The 20,637-nt window shown below is 55.1% G+C and overlaps 6 protein-coding genes across 6 annotated transcripts; 1 reads left to right on the top strand and 5 right to left on the bottom strand.

Annotated features, from left to right (window-relative positions):
* Positions 1–617: 617 nt before the first annotated feature.
* On the bottom strand, positions 618–1,631 carry CCOS01_06789 (glycosyl hydrolase family 45; the record flags this gene model as incomplete). The annotated part of the gene is made up of 2 exons (XM_060454957.1): positions 618–866; positions 1,173–1,631. 2 exons carry the CDS (start codon positions 1,629–1,631, stop codon positions 618–620), a joined length of 708 nt encoding a protein of 235 aa, XP_060314657.1.
* A 1,317-nt stretch (positions 1,632–2,948) lies between these two features.
* Positions 2,949–6,037, bottom strand: CCOS01_06790 (heterokaryon incompatibility protein Het-C; the record flags this gene model as incomplete). The annotated part of the gene is made up of 5 exons (XM_060454958.1): positions 2,949–4,394; positions 4,446–4,990; positions 5,040–5,219; positions 5,285–5,842; positions 5,914–6,037. The coding sequence occupies 5 exons, from the start codon at positions 6,035–6,037 to the stop codon at positions 2,949–2,951; spliced, it is 2,853 nt and encodes a 950-aa protein (XP_060314658.1).
* A 3,433-nt stretch (positions 6,038–9,470) lies between these two features.
* On the bottom strand, positions 9,471–11,263 carry CCOS01_06791 (uncharacterized protein; the record flags this gene model as incomplete). The annotated part of the gene is made up of 3 exons (XM_060454959.1): positions 9,471–10,395; positions 10,503–10,770; positions 11,056–11,263. 3 exons carry the CDS (start codon positions 11,261–11,263, stop codon positions 9,471–9,473), a joined length of 1,401 nt encoding a protein of 466 aa, XP_060314659.1.
* A 2,035-nt stretch (positions 11,264–13,298) lies between these two features.
* CCOS01_06792 (HMG box protein) lies at positions 13,299–14,838 on the top strand (the record flags this gene model as incomplete). Its single annotated transcript, XM_060454960.1, has 2 exons — positions 13,299–13,445; positions 13,987–14,838. The coding sequence occupies 2 exons, from the start codon at positions 13,299–13,301 to the stop codon at positions 14,836–14,838; spliced, it is 999 nt and encodes a 332-aa protein (XP_060314660.1).
* A 1,365-nt stretch (positions 14,839–16,203) lies between these two features.
* Positions 16,204–19,049, bottom strand: CCOS01_06793 (urease; the record flags this gene model as incomplete). The annotated part of the gene is made up of 5 exons (XM_060454961.1): positions 16,204–16,524; positions 16,619–17,510; positions 17,574–18,760; positions 18,833–18,919; positions 19,029–19,049. The coding sequence occupies 5 exons, from the start codon at positions 19,047–19,049 to the stop codon at positions 16,204–16,206; spliced, it is 2,508 nt and encodes an 835-aa protein (XP_060314661.1).
* Positions 19,050–19,702: 653 nt separating this feature from the next.
* On the bottom strand, positions 19,703–20,149 carry CCOS01_06794 (uncharacterized protein; the record flags this gene model as incomplete). Its single annotated transcript, XM_060454962.1, has 2 exons — positions 19,703–19,741; positions 19,805–20,149. 2 exons carry the CDS (start codon positions 20,147–20,149, stop codon positions 19,703–19,705), a joined length of 384 nt encoding a protein of 127 aa, XP_060314662.1.
* Positions 20,150–20,637: the final 488 nt, after the last annotated feature.

Raw genomic sequence — 20,637 nt, forward strand, 5'->3', positions numbered from 1 at the left:
GGCTTCTTGTAATCCGCAATGCCATGGCCTCAAAAAAATCAGGCAGGACGGTGCCTGTTACCTGCCCAGCACACAGCCACGGAGCACAGCCAACATTGACAGCGCTCATTTCAGGAGGGAACAAAATGGTTAGAGGAAGTATGTTTCAATTGTGTTGCGAGATCCATACGTCTGTTTGGCCGCGCTACGAAAGATCAACGGCGGAAGGGGCCAATCTGCTCGCTTGTGTTCATGCGTCGCCACCACCAATGTGAGATGGGCGTCTTAGATGGGCTAATTTCACCCCTTTCGTGGACTCATTTGATGACTCTGTAAGCTCGCTACGAAGGCTCTCTCAGTCAACATTGGCACCAAATCCTGCGTGCGAGGCTACGAGGTAAGAAGGCTTGCCGATGTGTTCGAGCCCCAGGTCGCCCAGGAACATCTCTTGGCCTTTAATTCCAGATGGCATATTTGACTTGCAGCTACGGACGTAGAGTAACTATACGTGCTCCAGCCTCGACGGTCGATTCAGTGTGGGCTCCGAACTCGCGGAGCAGATCGGAGTCAACATCAGCGCTGGAACTTGAACTTGAACATTTCCAAGTCCCGGGCAGCGAATTACTTTCCCCGCTCCATCACTGGCGCCTACAGCCGCTCTTATTGGTAATCTCCGCCGGACAAGTCACCTGGCGGAAGGAGACGCTCGGGTTGTCGGCGCCCTTGAACCAGTCGAAGCGCCAGTAGCACCCGGCCTTGAGCTTCGCGGGGAACCCGTCGCACTCGGCGCGGGAGCTGACGCCGCCGTACCGCTGGCCCCACCCGTTGGCCGGCGCTCCGTACTGATCCGTGCAGGCGTTGAATTGGCCCACGCCGCCGCCGGGGATCTGTCGAAGCAATAACGTCAGTATACTTCTCGTCTTTGTACAGCACTCTGTGCTTCGGGGACAGGCAGTTCTTGTATCCCTGTATCGTATGAAGGGGCTCGTCCTCAACATGTTGTGTCCCTCCTGTAAGTTGGTTTTCGTGGTGTAAATAGCCACCCAGCAAGGAAGCATCAACAACATCCTCTTGTCTCCTCTTGCATCTCCGACAGTTTCCGGCATATCTTGTAGTCTCCGAGATGGAACAGGCCGAAGGCTGGGTACCAAAAGAAAAAGTCCAAAACGGAGAAAGAATAAACGAAAACTCACCGCGATATCAAAATGATTCTGCCCCAAATCCCCCCCCGTATTCGTAGCCTGCACGACCATCCTCTTCCCCGCCACCGCGCCGCTCGTGAAGGTCAGCTCGTAGCACGCGCAGCACCACTGCGCCTCCGTCCCGCCCGAGATGCGCACGGCGGCGAAGCCGTAGGCCAGGTCGTCCGAGACGGCCCAGGGGGACTGGGCGCTGCACATGTAGGCTCCGCCGCCCGAGTCGCACCCGCTGCGCGTGGCGCCGCCGTCCGAGAGGGGGTTGTCGTTGCGGTCGCAGGTCGTTACGGGGCCGGCGGCGAGGGAGGAGGCGGGGATCTTGCCGGGCCAGGCGCAGGAGGGTTTGCAGCAGTCCCAGTAGCGGGTTGTTGAGCCTGTGGATGTGGATTGGGCTTGTACTTGGTGGGAGAGGAGGATAGGGAGTAGGAGGAGGGTCAGGGGGTGTGTGAGGTGCATCTTTGGAGAGATGAGTTCGGATATTGATGATTCAAGGGACGTAGATAGTTTCTCTGTGGTACGCGGTGAGATGTGTGACGAGGAGCCCGAGTTCAGTTGGACTCTCGTGGGCGTGACGGCGAGTATTATATACGGGTTGAACGCGATACTCTTGAAGAAACTCGAGGAACAGTAATGAGTTTGTGTATCATATATTGTACATCGTATAATACAAAATAGCTACGATCCTATGGCTAATGACGGGGAAACGAGCAGGGTCAATATATACAACACCAAAAAAAGGAGAGCTCGCCGCCGCTCCGTTCGTCACCTTGTTAAAGATCCCAATCCTTCTCTTTTTTTCCCCTCCGCTTTTTCCTCTCTCGTTCAGATGGTACCTTACTATCAGGTGTCAAAGTAAAAGAAAAGAGCGGGATTCAAGGTAAAAACGAACATTTACCCAAATTTAACCGTACCAAAAGAACAACGATGATCCCCCATCGTTTACCCTCTCTAATGTTGCATACAGTTGACCAGGCGGGTTAAAACAGGTCTGGATCAATTTACCAGAAACGAAAAAAACCACCAGGCCAAGACATGGAATAAACCTCTCACTAGGATCTTACTGTTTTTTTTTTGTGTATCGTCAAATCACCTTCATCAAATCCATAACCTAGAATCTCCCATTCTCACCACCTACTCGGTAAGCAACTTGGCGAGAGAAAAAAAAAAGAATTCAACCGTACCGAATGCTTCGGCATCGCGGCCACACGTCCCGGCTCTAGACCAGGTTGACTACGACTCTTCCCCGCAAAACCCGTTCGCTGGCGATGGCTGCCGTGCCCTCCATCTGGACACTAGGCAGGGGGGGTTAGAACGAAACAGAGTCACATTCGGAACGTCTCTGCCATGTCCTCCCTTCTCCATGTGGTAAGGGATCAATCAGTTCGGCTCAACTGTCCCGTTTCTTAGTTGGCGCGTGGGAGTAAAGTCACGGCACTTGATAGCCGTGATCAATGGTTGACTTCCAAACCGACCATCACCCGAGCTGTCAACGATAGTAGAAGACTGATGCCCGGAACCGGCAATTCGTTTACGTGTTTAAATGTTACCAACACATTGTGATCCTCATCCTGTACCCCTCAAATCACATGACACGCACAAAACATCTGGACTCACAGTTAGAAGCAAGACTTTTTGTTATTGTTCTTCGTTATGCCTGTATCCGTAGCTTAAACCCCAAAGCTACCCCTGTTCATGAGCCAGTCGTCATCATCTGCCAGAATACAACCGGGCAGCAATCTTTGCCAAGAATCAAGAGAAACAGCCGCAGCGGTCCTACCATCTGCGGTTATTGTTGTTGTTGTCGCCAAACTGCTCAGCGACCTTGCCGATGAAGTCGCCGAAGCCGCCGCCGCCGCCCTCGCGGCGCTCATCGTCATCGTCACGGCGACGACCGTGGTGCTCCTCCTGGCGCCCATAGCCGCCACCCTCGTTATCGTCGCGTCTACCGCCGCCGTAGCCGCCCTCGTCTTCGCGGCGGCCACCCCCGTAACCACCACCGCCGCCGCCACCATATCCGCCCTCGTCGTGACGACGTCCACCGCCATAGCTCTCCTCTTGGCGTCCACCGCCATAGCCACCCCCGAAGCCTCCCTCATCTTCGCGGCGGCCACCTCCGTAACCACCACCGCCACCACCATAGCCACCCTCGTCATGACGACGTCCACCACCACCATAACTCTCCTCTTGGCGACCGTAGCTGCTCTCCTCGTGGCGACGGCCACCGCCGTAGCCGCCCTCGTTATCATCGCGTCTACCGCCGCCATAGCCGCCGCCACCACCGTAGTTGCTCTCCTCTTGACGACGGCCGCCATAGCCGTCGTTCTCGTCACGTCGGCCACCACTGAAGCCAGACTGGGTGTTACCTTCGTAACGGTGAGTCTCGGTGCGCTGCTCATAGCCACCACCGTAAGAGGGACGGGTCTCCGTGGTTTCCTCGTACTCGCGGCCGCTGGTTCGGCGTCCGCCAGAGCTGTCTTCCTGCTCATACTTGCGGTACTCGGTACGGCTGCCGCCACCGGGGTACTGGGTCTCGCTGTACTCGGCCTGACCATACTTGTTTCCGTGGCGGCCGTACTCGGTCGTAGTCTGGGTGTAGCCACCATCGTCGTCACGGCGGCTGCTGTGCTGTGTCTCCGTTTCGTCCTTCTTGAAGACACCTCCGAGAATGGATCCAATAAGACCACCAGCGCCACCGCCGCCACCACCGCTCTCCTCCTCCTCTTGCTGGTGCTTGTACTTGGGGACCTTGACCCCAGTCTGCTGACCAACAAGGTTTGCGATGGCACCGGAAGCACCTTCGAGAATGGCGCCGGCAGCTTGGTCGGCAACCTTGTCTTCCCAGTTCTTGGGCTCGCCGAACTGCTTGCGCATGTGGAGCTTTCCGCTGCAGCCGTGGCCGTGTCCAGTGTCGTGGACACCCTCTTTGTGGTTCTCACCGCGCTGAACACCCTCGCGACTCAGCTTGCGGCGGTAGTCATCCTGCTGGCTTCTGTCCATGTTGCTCCACCACTCCTCGAAGAACTGGAAGATTTGCTGACGGCCCTCACGAGCGCCATCGTCTCCCATGTCACGCTGTGCAGGGTGGTGCAGAACACCAAAGATAATGCGGTTCAAGGTGCGGTTAACATCGACGCTGTCGTTATCGATGGCCTCCATGAGCTGGGGCACAACCCATTGGAGAGTCTTGGCAGCACAGCGGCCAGCAACCTCGTTCAAGATCTATCAACATGTTAGCCGCCAATTTCGCCTATTGAATGACGTTTTCCTTACGTTGGTGAAGTGGTCCTTGGACAACATGGAATGGGTAGGGTCAGTGCTACGGTCATCGTCAAAGACGACGTGCTGCTCCTTCTCACTGCTCTCGATAATCTCAGCGGAACCAGTGCGCAGCTCGTTGCGGATCTGGTTGATGACGGGAATAATGAAGGGGGCGATGACCGAGAAGACAAACTTGGACAGTTGCTCCTCAAGCTGCTCAAGAATCTTGGGCAGAACGGGAATCTTCTCAATGGCCTCAGAGATACCCTGCAAGATCTCGTCGTGGAACTCGATGGCAGGCATGATCTGCTTGAAGACATCCTGGATGTACCGGGTGTACTCCTCAGGCTCCCTGGGAGAGACCTGCATGTTCTGGAGCTGCGAAGAGGTCGCGTTGCTCTGAAGCTCGTCCACCCGGTTGCTCTGGTGCTTACCGCCAAAGATACCATCGGGAATCATGTCCAGAAGGTTACGCAGAATGCTGGTATCGTTGTTCTTGCTCTCCTGAAGAGTACCCTCGAGCTCCTCAATCTCGTTCTGGGTCAGCTTGTCGGAGACTGGTCTTGTTAGCTGCGATCTTGTGTTGAGCATTTCAAGAATATGTACCTTCGCCAGTGACGGAGTGAAGGAAGTCAACACCTCCAAAGGTGCCGGTGACAATGGGGTAAACATCGCCTCTAGCTCCGTTCAGCTGGATCCGAGTGTCACGGCCGACGTGGGGGAAGACATCGCGCTCGCCAAGCTCAATCAGGGCAAGCTCGCAGTAGTTGCTGTGGGCGAAGAAATCTGTACCACGCTTCGTTAGCGATATTCTCTCATGGTTTCATGTATCATGTGATCGAGCAACCTACCCTCCAAGCAGTGAAGACCAGTACCCATGAGGCGCATGGCCTCGTAGAGATCAGCCTCATTCTTATTGCGGGAGTATCCGCGGGCCAGCTCGATGCAGCGGGAAAACAAGTTGCGAACGTGGGCGGCAGAAGTCATGATTCCAGCCTGCTCGTTCGCAATGTAGTTCTTCATGCCGGACTCGCGGTCAATGCCAAGCTCGACGTTCTCATCGACGGGGCCTCTCAGACGGCGGTCGTACTGGCGGGCATCCACGTTGTCGGCGTAGTTCTTGGGGTTGTCGATGTGGTCTTCGGGGCGGTAGCAGCCAAGACGGTCGGCCGTGACCTCGAACTCCTTGGATCCGTAGCCAAAGGTCAAGAAGCCCAGGACACAGAGAAGGAGACGAATGGCCTCGGCGGAGACGGACTTGACGGTTCCGACATCGATGGCCTGGGAGTAATCCCTGAGCCAGTTGCCAAAGTAGACACGGGAAACCATCATCTTGCTGAACTTCTTGCCGCCGATGGCACGGGCCATAGCAAGGGTAAGGAGGGCATCTTCAATATCGCCGTGGCGCCCTGTGTGACAGAAGATTTAGCGGATCTGCTCTCCCCATCAGACAATGGCGGGTGGGAGGGAAGGAGCTCACAGTTCTGGCCCTCGATCTTGGAAATGCTGGCAATGTTACCAGCTCCGAAGGCGTAGGTTGGCTGGGCAAGGCAGACCAGCACAAGCAGGCCGACCAGCAGCGGGTAGGACCTGGCGTCGAGCATGTTGATTGACTTGTACCTCTCGTGCTGCTCTTCTCTCTCCTCTTCTGATACTTAGTAGTGTTTATCTGTTGTAAGTCTGTAGAGACTGTTTAGTGACTTGGTCAAGGTGAAGTGGGGTTTGCGCAGAAGCAAAACAAAGTTATGATGACGGGAGGGAGGGGGAGGTCATTGAAATAAGGAGGAGAGATATGACACAAGCAAGGGGCAGTAAAGAAAAGGAGGGGCCTTTGATGAGGGCTGGAGGCGGTGGAGGGGCAACACGACGGCGTAACTGCGTTCTTCCAAGCTTCGGGAGCATGGGGGAGGGGGACTGGAACAGGAACTTGATGGAGCTATCAGAAGCCAGGAACAGGAGGCGGCTCGAGTGAAGAGGAGGGCGCCGACAGACAATCTTGGAATCGAGACCAAGCACCATACTCCGTACACACGTCTGTGAACGCTGTGTGACGGTCTCGCCATCCAATCTTGACCAGCCCAGCCCAATCCGCCGCCATCTGAGGCTTCCAACTTGTCACTGCCCCTCCTTCACGCGCACACACGTTCCTCCCACCTTGGTTCCCGTCCTCTGTTCGCAGCGTGTTTTGCGGTGGTTTGTGGTCCAAGCCCCCAGGTGCCATGGCATCATACTACTGCGCGATAGCTGCTGCCAAGAGCTTCCCCCACCAATGCCAGTGGGCGGTGATGGAGGGGCTTGCGGATGCCGATTGGGAGCTCGAATCAGAGACAGGGGGACGGTTGCCAGTAGCGCCATGGGTCAGGAGTTGGGAAGATGGTTTGAGGTACTTGGAGAATGGGTGGTGAACACGTACAAGAGTGAAGTATCGGTAACGGGAGAAAGCCAGGTCGGATGGGGCAGGGGTCTGCATCAAGCTCAACGCAGCTGTGTGGATTCGATTCGGCAAGGTAAGGTAGTTGGGTAGCTTGATCGCCGGTCCTTTCGGGAGGCCTGGTTCACGGTGGTGCTAACTGTCCGACGTGCGGGTGCGGGTGTGGGCGCGCGTCAGGCAAGACCTTGGCCAGCTGAAAATAAACCTGCGGCGACGATGGAGGACGTGGTTGCCTTTTTGGCTGGTGATATGGACTATCCGATGTTCCTGTCAATGTTGGGTTTGGTCGAGGATCCGAATTGGAAGGAAAAAGAGTAAAAGTTCGGACGTCTGCAACAAAAGTGCAATGAATTATGACGCAGCCTTCACCGACGAGAAGTTTGCTTCCTGAGGTACCCGGTATTGAGGGCAGTCGTTGCTTGGGCAGGTGCAGATAACGATGAATGAAGTGGGAATTGGAAGCTGCGGCCTTGTCCAGATCCTTGGCAGCGATGTGAGAGGGGATCTATACGTACGAATATGAGTACGAATACACATCACTTTCTACGGAAAGTTCCCAACTCTTCATTGCTAACGTGAATACGAATGCTTAACATTGCAAGATCACACTCACACTGGCATACCCTGATCAGATGGGGCGTCGGGTAGGCAATCAGGCTGACACCTCTGGCCGGCGCTCAGAAGGCAAGGAACCAAGCAAGAAACTCATGCGAACTCGATGCACTGAGAATATTCGCAGGCATCTCAAGACTTGAGAACTGCTGGAATGCTTCACTGCTCCGCTACACTCTCCTCCACTATTCCACGTCGCCTTTTGGCACCTGGGTGGAGGCTCCTCACCGGGGCCGATCCGCTGCCAATGGAAATCGGCGACTGGGCTGGGCTGCCTCCGGCCGCGACTTTCTTCCTCTGTCAGACCTTAGACGCCAGTCGTCACCTCAAGTTTCGATGGGGAGGCCGGGAGGGGGGAGACCCTCGTTTCAAAACGGGATGAGACGGTTGGCGGTCAGGCCGGTTTCTGGCGGCGGGGTCGGGGGCCATGGGGGATGAGAGAACTATTGGGAACTCTTCCATGTGTCACGGAGAGGAGACTTGGAGAGGAGACTTGGAGAGGAGACTTGGAGAGGAGAGGGGGGGGGGCATCTTTTTTGGTGCGGGGCTGAGCTCAGCTTTCCAGTGTGGAACGGCCGCTCAGCTTTCTGGGCCTTTCTATTGGCGACAGCTCTACGGTACCCTAGGTACCAGAAGCTTACTGATCTCATCTCATTCTCATCTACCTACGATGGGCGCGTAGGACGAGGATTCAAGTCGCGGAACACTGCTGCAACTGTTCATCGCCGATTTCTTGGGGACATGCTGTCAATGGCGCATCCTCTACTGATCTTGCTCCTGTTATAACTCACTGAACTGATACCAAAAGTACCCAGTGATGATGCCGAGGATTTACTGCTGCTCTCTCTCAAGCTTTGATAGCTCCAAAAAAAAAAAAAAACAGTTTCGAAGCGGGACCTGAGCTGCCCCGTCATAGCTATCCTAGGAGCAATAGCTATCGATGAGTTGAACAAACTCACCAATTTGTGAATCTAGCCACCTACTGTGTAGACAACATGAGACATACTGCAAACCCCCTTCCAGAGACACCTAATGGATTTAGTTCCCATGGTCTGTGATTGCACAGGTTGGGATGAGACAGGCCGTTACAGAACGTTTACAAAGTCGCGTCTGAGTTGTTATGATTAGGCGAGAAACACGCGTTGGTAGCCGTTGATCAACGCCTCGCAGGGGTGCGACTCACCACAGCAAAATCAACTGGATTACCTATGGATGGGCAGTCCCGCATTGCCTGCTTCTGATCACTGGTCAGACCTGCCATCTAGTAAAACGTAGATTCACATTGTCTCTCGTGCGCCGTGAAATGATTGTGTACATTGCTCATCCCACCTGGAAACCGAAGCTTTATATGCCAAACAATCACGAGCTGCAGTGTCAGAATTCCGTTGCTCATTCTCATGGATCAGCATCTCCTGTGAATTTACGTGAGATCAAGACTCTAGTGTCTTTCCCTGACACAAAGATTGAGTTGAATCAATTCCATACTTGATCTAGTGAATAGAGTTCCACGTCCCGTGCCTTTCAACTTATTCACTCTCGAGCCTCATGAACGGCACATGTGTGCTCGTTATGAGGCCCGTCGGAGTCTTCGGTCTGGGCTCGGTGTGCCGTTTACAATGGGTGCTCTGCAACAACACCATGCCGAAGGCGATTCTGTGGCCACGAGTGTGTAGGAGGCCCTATTGACCTGACTTGATGTACGTGGTGCAGATGGGCATGTCTTTCATCAACACATTTGGGTATTGTGTACTCTTCGTATGCTGATATGCTTGTCAAGACAAGCCCGTCACGCTGTCTTCAACATAGGAACGGGTGAGCTCTGCAAATCGATAAGGTATCGTGCGAGAGCTTCTCGTGCCTCTAGGGTAAACCATCGCAAGCTGGACACCAGTGGTGGACGAGTACCGTGTGGTCGTCCAGTCGGAGCTACACCTCCCGAGAAAGACCAGAGGATGGGAGTATAGATGGATGTCCGACACCTCATTCTAAGGGCCTCAGAGAAATGGTGGCCGCCTGAGCTCCGTAGAACACGGGTAGTTGTCAAAGAATAGAACAGCATCATGCCCGAAGTCCCAGGCGTCCGTACAAGTGTTTGCTTCTAGTGCGTCAATGTAAATGCTTGCTGGATGACGGTGAGCCTTTGAATGACTTCTGTGGGAGATGCTTCTTAATAGCCAAGGCCACATTGCTTGTGAAAACTCTCTAGGTGCCCAGTGAGTCTTGACGAGAGCATCTGGCTTCAAGCAGGGCTTTTCTGCTTTCCAGTAGTTGCCAGCGCATGAAGACCTCTCAGGCCAGGAGACAGTTGGTTCAGGGTCATTTACAACACCACCGGTGATGATGGTGCCCCAGGCTGGTGAAGAGCTAGAGCCGTTGCCCACCAAGCAGGTTTCTGGAACTACCTTGGGTACAAACGGCGTTGACGGAGTATTACAGGGAAGCACCGAGGGATAGGTCCAGTCTCTTGTGGACGAGAGAGCACACTGGGTAAGGTGACCTTGGACTGTTCGGACATGAAAACAAGTCGCGGGTGTACCAGCTGAAGCGACGGCGGGGAAAAGGCGGCCACTCCAATAGTGCTGGGAAAATAGCCTCATGAGAACTGAGACTGCCCGAGAACCAGAATGGATTGCTGGGCGGCCGGTTAGAGAGCGCTCGCTGTCATCGCTGGAGCCGGAAACACGTAAACCGAGATGCTCGGTGCTGAGTGCGAGTGAGCGGGGAACCCTCCGTGCTGGACTTCTTGGGGGTCCAGCGAACACCGCCGACGAGACTACGTCCACGGTCTCATTCTTTCTGAGGCCTAATGGCTGCTGAACGACCGACACGATAACCAAGGGTGAGAAGCGCGGCAGTGGTGGGCGAGAACTCAGCACGTCAGTGCCGGGCAGGACCACCTCACTGATGATGACTGGGTTCCTGGTATTTGGCCGAAGGTACCCGTGATTTGGGAAGGGAAACACGAGGGGGGCCTCGGCTGGAGGGAGAATGAGATGGGTGGGCAGCCTAGAGTCCAGAGTCCATACTGGCGGCCCAGGCCAGCAGAAACGGAGTCGGACAGAGCCAGCTGCGATAACGGGGGCAGAAGCTCTGAAGTTGGCGACAATGAGGGATCTTCAGGCGAAGCAGTGGGGAAAGGCCTGAGAAGATGGCCGCTGTCGGGGGAGGCAGACAGACGAGGAGAAGAACGAGAAGTTCCCGGGGACCAGAGCGAGTTGAGAACGGCGGGGGGGTGCGGAAGAGTACGGTGATGGATGGGGTGCCGCCGCTGCTGCTGCACCTGGGAGTCCAGGACTTGAGGTGATCTGGACGTGCCCAGTCAGTTTCAGGCAGACATAGGCGGGGATAGGCACCCGAGTCCCCAGAAGCCTTGCTGCTTTTACAGCCTGGAGGGCACAGCACTGTGAACCTGTCAAGCCGGCGATGGAGGACAGCCCGACTGACAGAGGGAGAGGAGTGAGGGATCACAATCAGTGAGTAACGGGAGGTGGATGAGGGGAGTCAGAGATTGTCGGTCGGGGATGGGGGCAGTGCAATCACCGACGGGTTCTAAGGTACGGTACGGAGTAAGGTACCTACCTACCTGAGGAATCCCATCCCCCCCGGTCATTGTTTTCCCCCCCTTGTGCACAGAATGCAGGCACGCTGTGGGCGTTGTGCTCTTTTCCTCACGAGGCCCACGGGTGGCTTGGGAAAACGGGCGGGACCCGACGCTCGCTCGCTGGCACTGGGCAGAGAGGCGAGTGGGCGCCCCCAATTGTAGGGCCCTCATTGGGCGATAGGGCATTACCGCTAAATGATGGGGAGGCGAGGTGTGTGTGTGTGTGTCATGGACGGTGCACGCCGCAGGTTCACACACAAGAAAAATGTGGGCGCCCGCCGCCGAAAATCAGCGATCGAGGGAGGAAGAAAAGGGTGCAAAACTCCAAGGCATGCCGTCACCATCCAATACCACGTCGCTAAAAGTACAGTGAGAGTACCGCCAGAGCATCACAGCGACAAGCAGCGCACCAGATAGCGCGATTGGGGCACTACAGTGTCCGCAACGACCACGAATAAGCCATGCAGATGCTCAGAACAGGTCGGGGATCAATATAGTAGCAAGAAAAGCATAGCCTTGCTCCCAAGAAAGAGGATTACTCGACGACCAGTTAATTGACTGACAATAGCAAAGTACAGCAAAGAGACAATCCACGAGGCTCGATATATACTCAGGTCGAGTCCAGTTGTGCTGGGCGGCAATCAACACGAGCGCCGATGCCGAGGGGGGGGGGGAGCTGATGGCCAGCGGTACCTTTTGTAGGTACCTTTTTCGGTGAGGTAAGGTAACCTAAGGGAACGAGGAGAGGAATGGCGGGACGCAGAGGAAAAGCTTGTAGACCGTAAGGTACCTACCTACCTTACTTATCCTAAGGTAAGGAAGGTATGGATGACATGTGGCCTCTCTTGTGTTCAAATTGTCACTCTCTTCTGATGCCTCTTTCGTGTTTTGGCGGCCGGTGCTGAGTGGGCTGGCGCTGTATCATCTCTTTGCGTGAAAGTGTTCGTTTACTTTGCTTCATGGCTCTGGTAGAGTGGATTAGAGTGTCCCATCGGCCGTCATTGACAGTGGAAAACGCTGGAAGCCCTGGGCTGCCCTGGGAGTTTACAAGGTCTGGTAGAGGCAATGTGCTTACCATATTTGTGCACAAAAAGATGATGCTGAGAATGGCATAACCTCTCCAGCAGCCAGCTGGCTTGGCCAGGCGCGCTGAGGTGGGCGAGACTGATCGGGCCAGGCTGGAGAGGAGCCTTTTCGTTTTCCATTACTGATTAGCAGCGCTGCGGTGGATGCATCCCCTTGAGTGTTGCAGGGGTGTCGGGCAACTTTTTTTTTTTTTTTTCACGCGTCGCATGATGTGATTGAGGGAAGGTGCCAAAGGTACATGAGCTGCTAAGGTAGGTAGGTACCTTGCCTCAAGGCTCAGAGGCTCAGAGGGTATTTAATATTGGCGCAGAGGGAGTGTGGGAATATGGGAACCAAGGTTTGCATTAGGTGGCACCAGTGTAGACAACCTACCTAAGGTAAAGTATGCAGTGAGAGACGGTAGACGTGGAGACTTTGTACTTCCCGCCCGAAAGGGACGGGAGAGGGCAGTCGTGGTTTAACGGTTTAACCGTCTGGCGGCACGGGCGACAACTGGAGCGACATCACCGCGGATTCGCCAGCAAGGTGGAAGACCGGGAAAGAGGGGGAACAAACGTACAAGCTGTGGGCTGGATCGCCTGCTGCTGCTGTTGCTGCTGCTGTTGCTGCTGCTGGAGCCTTGGGGGGAGAAAAAAGGACAGGGCAAGAGAATGGGAATATTTTAGGTGAAAGAGAGGGGGGACAGAGCAGGCCCCCCAAAACTCGTCCAGTTCGCTTTTTTTTTTTTTTTTGGGCCGGGCAAGAGCGAAGTGCCTGAATTTTTTTCTCTATTCCCCTCTTCCCCTTCCCACTTGGCCCCCCCGGAAAGGTGCCAAATCACTCCCAAACCCCTCCCACCCCGTCTGCACTACATATTCGGCTCAGGCCCTCCCCCAAACCTCCCATCCCCTTCCCTCTTTTTCCCCCATTTCTTCACTTTCCCAGGCACCAAACCCCCCAAATCTCAACCGCCCTTTCCTCCCAACCTTGCGCCACTTTGTGAGTGCCAGAAAAAAACAACAACTCCACCAAACACCAGCACACCCTTTTTTTGCTTCTCGCCATCGTCGCGTTAAAACACTACTTGATTTACAGCGCCCATCGGCCCTAAATCCTCTCTACCTCACCACAACCACCAAAAAACACAACCATCACAATGCCTCGCCCCTCAAAGAAGGCCCTCGCCGCCACCCCCAGCGCACCCGTTGCTGCCGTTCCCGTCGCGCCTGCTCAGCCCGTGCAGCCCCTCCAGATCCCCCAAAGACACATTGATGTCGAGGGTTTCATTCGCGTCCGCGACTCGGTAAGATACACCCTTTCCACCATTCCCTCAAAACCTCAATTCTCCGCCGCCATGTTTCCCAAGCTTCACTCTCCGTTCCACCACGGCCCAGCTGGCTATCTTGGAGCCGATGTCGCGCCAGTTTCACTGGCTTCTACTGCCATCAGAATTCCAAGCATCTGATTGTCTTGCTATTTCTTCGACGCGTTTCTCGGCGTGAACTGTCAGCCGCGCGTGCTTGTGTGCTTGCTATCTATTCAGATTCAAAGCTGGCACCTCAAAAGACGAAACGGGCACATTTTGCATTTGATAAGCCAAATGTGCTCCGAGAAAATGGCAAGGGGGAAAAACACGCTGCGTCAGAACGCTCGTTTTGTTTACATGGCCCAATGTGACCCCGCGTCTGCCGCGGGAGCTGTGACCCACAGAAGCTCTTCAAGCTCAGCTCAGCTAAGCTTAGCTGCCCATATCCCACTACACGTTTCCTGCTACACACTTTACGCATCTTACCACTCTTTGCTCAAGCGCTTCTAATCAGACAGAATGCTAACACCACTTCTAGGTTCACCAGCGCCTCATCACCATCTTGGAGTTGATCAAGAACTTCTCCGAGGACTACTACCGCCAGACCAGCCTGCTTCTTGGCGAGTCTGCACACGAGGCTATCCCGGGCATTGACCACCCTCTGAACACCTTGGAGCATGCTGCCCAGAGCATCGCTCCCCTGGCCCTTGGTCTCCAGCCCGGCGTTGCCTACCACCCTGCCCCTGTTGAGGAGAAGAAGGAGCGCAAGAAGCGCACCCACGACCCCAATGCTCCCAAGCGCCCCCTGACCCCCTACTTCCTGTACATGCAGACCGCCCGTCCCATAATTGCGAATGACCTTGGTGATGCCGCTCCCAAGGGTGCTGTTCAGGAGGAGGGCCAGCGCCGCTGGAAGGCCATGAACCTTCAGGAGAAGGCCGGCTGGAACAACGCGTACCAGTACAACCTCCGCCTCTACCAGGCTCGCGTCCACTCCTACAAGCAGGGTGGCAACCTTGAGGCCAGAAACATGGACGATGATAGCGCTCTCAAGTACGCCGAGGAGCACAACATCCAGATCAACCCTGTTGATGTTGTCCCCGATGTTGAGGATGCCATCGCCGAGCAGCTCAACCAGGCCAACACCGTCGATGCTCCTGGTGAAGAGGAAGAGGAGGAGGAAGTCCCTGCCCCCGTCAAGACCCCCAAGAAGCCCGCTTCTACCCGCAAGCGCAAGACTGCCACTCCCGCTGCCGAGCCCGAGGCCAAGGCTGCTGCCACTCCCGCAAGCCCTGACAAGAAGCGCCGCCGCACATCCACCAAGGCCGCTGACGCCACTGAGTCAGCGGAGCCTGCCAAGAAGAGCAGAGCGAAGAAGGGCAAGAACTAAGCATTTTGCTTCATTCGACCCCCCTCCTTCTACTCATTTCTTCTTGTTTCTAGGTTTCTGGGTTTTTGCAAAGATGATACCTCGTTGCGCGGCGGCTTGTCGCTGTTCCTTACCCCCTTCACTGTCCCTATGTTGGCGCAGATATACACGGGGGTGTGAGGTTCTTGACTGGAGGGGGAAAAAAGGAAGGACCACATCTACTTCGGTCTTCTGTCGTTGCGTGTGCCTACTGCGCGCGAACGCGGTGTGTATGATTTCACAAGGCGTGTGGTTTCGGGACGGTTTTTCCAACGGACACAATACGCGTGAGAGAAAGAAAGGAATACAAAACTCCCGACTTGAGTGTGGGCGGTTTATGGATCCAATGGGCTTTCGGTTTGGGCTGGCTCTGCTTGTTTTCCAGTTAGTCCTGTATGTATAATGACGGACATGAGAGAATCAAACAATATTGATCTTCACATTGACAGTGCTTGCCTCCGATGAAGAATGTGACATGTATCGTGACGAGGTCTAGTGTGTATCTTCTTGCCCTGAGAAGATAGCCTCATGGACCAGTGTATGCGGAAGGAGTCTGAAGCAGAGACACTTCTACCCAGGTCTATTGTACGGCAGAGTCAAGAATTCAACACGTCCAACTGTCACGTTGATGTATTCAATGTTCAATCAAACTCTAGACGCCCAGGTACGCAGAAACGCTCACCCTGTTGACAATATCTTTGTACATAAATTACGTTTTTTTGCAGTATAAAGTAGTAGATACGTATCCGTTCGAGTTACCAAAAGAAGTTGATACATCTCACCTATCGAAGTTCGCTGCTCGACAAGTCTGAAAACAATCAGACGCCCAAGCACGATTCTACGTACGTCCCTTGCACACATAGTCCATGCATGGACACGTAAATGCGACGCGCGGATCGTCGAATCTGTCCGTCGACCCTGTAGGCTTTTGGGGGGAAACGAGAGAGGGTGTTGGCATTACTCTATCAGAACGACGGCAAAGACTTTTTCTTAAGCGCCCCCCTCATAACACTCTGACACTGTACTGCATGCTTCTGATGTTCTGGTTTTTAGTCATGAAATAGAAAATGCTGTTGCTTTTGCTTTTTTGGAAACCTTTCATAACCTAGCCAAGGTAAGGTGGCTTCTCTCATATGTCATTAATAATAAGCACCACCCAATATCCCATCCCAACTACCCGCCCGTATGCCGCTATGCTTTGAAATGTTTCTTCCCTTCCCCCTCACTACGACGTGCCCTCTCATCATACTTTCATCTTCTCATCAACGCCAAACCTCTCAAATACTCTGTTGGTGTCCATCCCATCAACACCAGAAAAGTCCGCCGTCGTCGTCATCATCATCACGCTCAGTAGACGTAGAACGCCTGCGTCAAGGGAAGCGTATCAGACGGCTCGGCGGTACACACCTCGCCGTCCGCCTCGACGGTGTAGCTCTCCGGGTCGACCCTCATCCTTGGCATGCTGTCGTTGAACCGCATGTCCTTCTTGCCGACCGTGCGGCACCCCTTGACGGCCTCGACGCGCTTCCGGAGGCCGTATGACGCGATGGCGCCCGAGGCGATGGAGGCGGCCGAGACGAAGAGCACCGACGAGGCCGGCACGAGAGGCGCGAACATGGGGCGCGCGATGATGGGTTGGACTGTCGGGATGGAGGCGTTGGGGTCGCCCTGTGAGGGGTTGGTTAGTTGAACTTTTTTTTTTTCTCTCTTCTTTTTTTTCTCGATGAAATATATGAGAGATCAGAGGGGGAGGGAAACTTACCATCTGCGCGGACGCGATGAGACCGCTCTTGATGACCAGGTTGGGCTTCGTGCCGAACCACGCCGGGTCCCAGACAACCAGGTCCGCAAGCTTGCCGACCTCGATACTACCCACCAGATGACCGAAGCCCTGCGCGACAGCCGGGTTGATGGTGTACTTGCTCACGTAGCGCTTGACGCGGAAGTTGTCGGCGCCCGTACCCTCGTCTTCGGGCAGGAACCCGCGCTGGACCTTGTTCTTGTGCGCTGTGTTCCAGGTGCGGAGGACGACCTCGCCGCAGCGGCCCATGGCCTGCGAGTCGGACGACATCATGCTAATTGCGCCGAGGTCGTGGAGCACGTCCTCGGCCGCGATGGTCTCGGCGCGGATGCGCGACTCGGCAAAGGCGACGTCCTCGGGGATGTTCTTGGAAAGGTGGTGGCAGACCATAAGCATGTCGAGGTGCTCGTCCAGGGTGTTGCGGGTGTAGGGCCGGGTCGGGTTCGTCGACGACGGCAGGACGTTGGGGTGCTCGACGACGGAGATAATGTCGGGGGCGTGACCACCACCGGCGCCCTCCGTGTGGTAGGTGTGGATGGTGCGCCCGGCAAAGGCGTTGATGGTGGACTCGACGAAGCCCGACTCGTTGAGCGTGTCGGTGTGGATGAGACACTGCACGTCAAGCTCGTCGCAGACACTGAGGCACGTATCGATGGCCGCGGGCGTGGTGCCCCAGTCCTCGTGGAGCTTGAGGCCGCAGGCGCCGGCGATGACCTGGTCGCGCAGGGCCTCGGGCGCCGAGTCGTTGCCCTTGCCCGTGATGCCAATGTTCAGGGGCAACGTGTCGCAGGCCTGAAGCATCTCGCGCATGTAGTTTTTGCCGGGCGTACAGGTTGTGGCGCTCGTGCCGGCACTATAGGAGGTTGGTCAGTCGACGGAACAAGCTGACTTGCTCTTCAGGGGAACGCTCTCTCACCTTGGTCCCGTACCACCTCCGAGCATGGTGGTGATTCCTGACGCGACGGCCTCGTTTGCCTGTTGTGGGCAGATGAAGTGGATGTGAGTGTCAATGCCGCCGGCGGTGATAATCTTGCCCTCGCCAGCGACGACATCTGTACAGCTACCGACAATCATGTTCGGGGTCACGCCGTCCATGACATCCGGATTACCCGCCTTCCCGATACCCACAATCATACCGTCTTTCACACCAATGTCGGCCTTGTAGATGCCCGTCCAGTCAACAATGAGCGCATTGGTGACGACCATATCCAGAGACTCCGAATCCGGCCGGCCCGTTGCCTGACCCATGCCTTCTCTCAACGTCTTGCCGCCGCCAAACTTACACTCGTCGCCGTATACGGTGAAGTCCTTCTCCACCTTGATCCAGAGATCGGTGGTGCCGAGCCGGACCAGGTCGTCCACGGTGGGACCGAACATTGTCGCGTACGCCGCCCTCTCCATCTGGTAGACCTCGGCAAAGTTCATGACAGCCTCGGGCTCCGGCGCATGGGCGAAACCGGCCAGCTGAAGCTTCTCCACAATCTCCTTTGCGCGCCAGAGCTCGACGCCGCCTGAGGCGAGCTTGTTGCCACCGCGGATGACCTTGTGGCCTCCAATCTCGACGAGCGTCACCGTCTTCACGTCACCGGGTTCAAAACGCACTGAGGTTCCGGCGGGGATGTCCAACCGGTAGCCGTACGACTTCTCACGGTCAAACTCGAGCTGCGGATTTGTCTCGATGAAGTGGTAGTGCGAGCCGACCTGGATAGGGCGGTCCCCCTTGCTCTTCACCCTGAGCCTGATGCGGTTGCGCTTCTCATTGAGCGCGACCTTGCGCACCGCGGTGACAACGGCGCCGGGTGCCTTCTTGGGCTCGTACGCCGCGACTTCGGGCATCGAGAAGAGGTCGTTGCTGGGCACGGGGAGAAAGCTGCCGTATAAGGCGCGCGCCAGGTCACCATCGTCCGTTGCGATGGGGTTGTGAACAGTCACAAGATAGGTCCCTGAGGGAAAGGTGCCCTCGACCTGAATCTCATGAAGGGTACTGCAGACTGTGGGGAGCACATGCCTCCTCCCCAGCATGGTGGCACCCAAGCTCATGAGATCGGCCACGGTGTGGTTACCATCGCGGATGAGCTCTTGCAAGTTGCTGGCGATGAGTGCCTGCGGTTGAGTCGTGTTAGTGCATACAAACTCTCAGTGCGGTGATAGCACCGCAAAAGAAGGTATTCGTACCGTTGCTTCAGAGTGGTTCAACTTGACGCCCCGGGCAAGCCGCCGTTGAGCCAGGGAGCCTAATTGAGAGATGACGAGCTTATCGAGCTACAATCACGACGTGCCGCGTTAACACTACCGTCTCTACCAAATTCTGCCAAGGCGACAGGGATGTGTAAGAGGGAAACTTTGGGCACAATGGGCAAAAAGTACATACCTCCTTAGGAACGAGATGCATCCTGACAAGATTGTTGGTGACTCTCGGCCAGATCAACTCGTCTTCATGAACAGTTGTAGATGTTGGTGAAAGAAAAATCACAGATTACGGGTTTAGAAGGACTCGCTGGCGCCAAAAGGGTAGTTAGACATTACAGGTAGGTGGCCGTCTTCGATAGTGAGGAAGCGGCCGTTTGCGCAGCCCACGGGCCTGGACCGGCGGCCACCTGCGAAAAAGGTGGGATGATGATAAGGCCCAGCCGCTTGGGATACGTCCCCCCCAAATGGAGGCTTGATTGGCCCTCCACTACCCCGCACAAGGAAGGTCCCTGAGGAAGTGACTGCCAAACCGCCCGCGGACCAATACAACGCTCTCGTTTGTCTAATAGGCATTACGTCCAATTTTAGGCGATAAGCTAACCAAGAAGACTTCCATATGAACCACCTGCAGAATTGTATGTAAACTCCCCTGCCGTTCCACCGAGCCGCTGCAAATGCCGGTACAACATCGTGGGGATGTCTGTAGTCTGTATGCCTCATCACGAGAAGTTGGTCTCGTGACTCCAGTCATGATCAGAAACTGACCTCTCAAAATTGAGGTTCCTCATGAATCCTACATTGTCTGGTGAAGAAAAAACTGGAACTGAATGCAACGACTCAGTACGCAGACGCACGTCACCACTCATCTGTAGGGACGGTTTCCAATATACGGTACTATGGCAAGTCGGCAACTGTTTAGATCCTCGTAAACTCCCACACTACCTTAGCTAGACATAACATATGTACCCAAATTTTCGCAGGTTGAAGAAAGATGAAACTCGCAAAAATTGCCGCCTCAGCAAGCTCGTTCCTCCTCCCCAGCAGCCTACAGACCAACGCATAGGACAGAGCCCACACAAAGAATTGCGCCCATCTTACGAACATGGAGCTCTCGACGCGGCACGTGTGAGAAGGTGCCCATTGCGAGAAGAATCTGAGGTGGGGCGGGATGCCGAGGAAGTTGATTTGTATATCATAGCCTCGCTCTGCAACGGCGTCGTGGACAGAGGCGCTCTCGGGACCGGTGAGGAGGGCACCGTAGCTCAGGTAGTCTATATCGAGAGACCTTGCAAGAACATTCATTGTGTGACTTTTAGCAGTAGCGGTATAGATGTGAGGAAGCTCGAAAAGCGCCGGATGCCTACGCTCGAACCATCAAGCGCAATTTGCTGGAGATCAGATATCACCTCTTGGTTGATGAGAATCAAGTCCATCTAGTCTGCCTCTGACGTTTCGGAGAAAGCGAGGACGCGGTCGGCTCGACACGGCTCGCTATAGGGTAAAGTTGTGCGCTAACTTATTGGATTTCAAGAAAGGCACCCAGGTACCCAGAGATACCCGTTTCCTATGATTCAGTTGATGGAGATTATGGCCGTGTAAGACCAGGGAAAATATTGGTATCTCAGTCTTTTCATTCACACAACCAAGTATTGGTCTGGCTACAGGCTAGCCTCATCAACTCCAGGGCGAGGCCTCGTCACATCCAGTCCTCTATGCTGTTCCTAACGCCGTCCACCGAGTCCAGTCCAATGGTCGACTGCCACTCCAAAGTTTTACCTCCCAAAACCGAG

This window comes from Colletotrichum costaricense (genome assembly GCF_030867565.1).
Source record: "Colletotrichum costaricense strain IMI 309622 chromosome Unknown Scaffold_6.1, whole genome shotgun sequence".
Taxonomy (NCBI): Eukaryota; Fungi; Ascomycota; class Sordariomycetes; order Glomerellales; family Glomerellaceae; genus Colletotrichum; species Colletotrichum costaricense.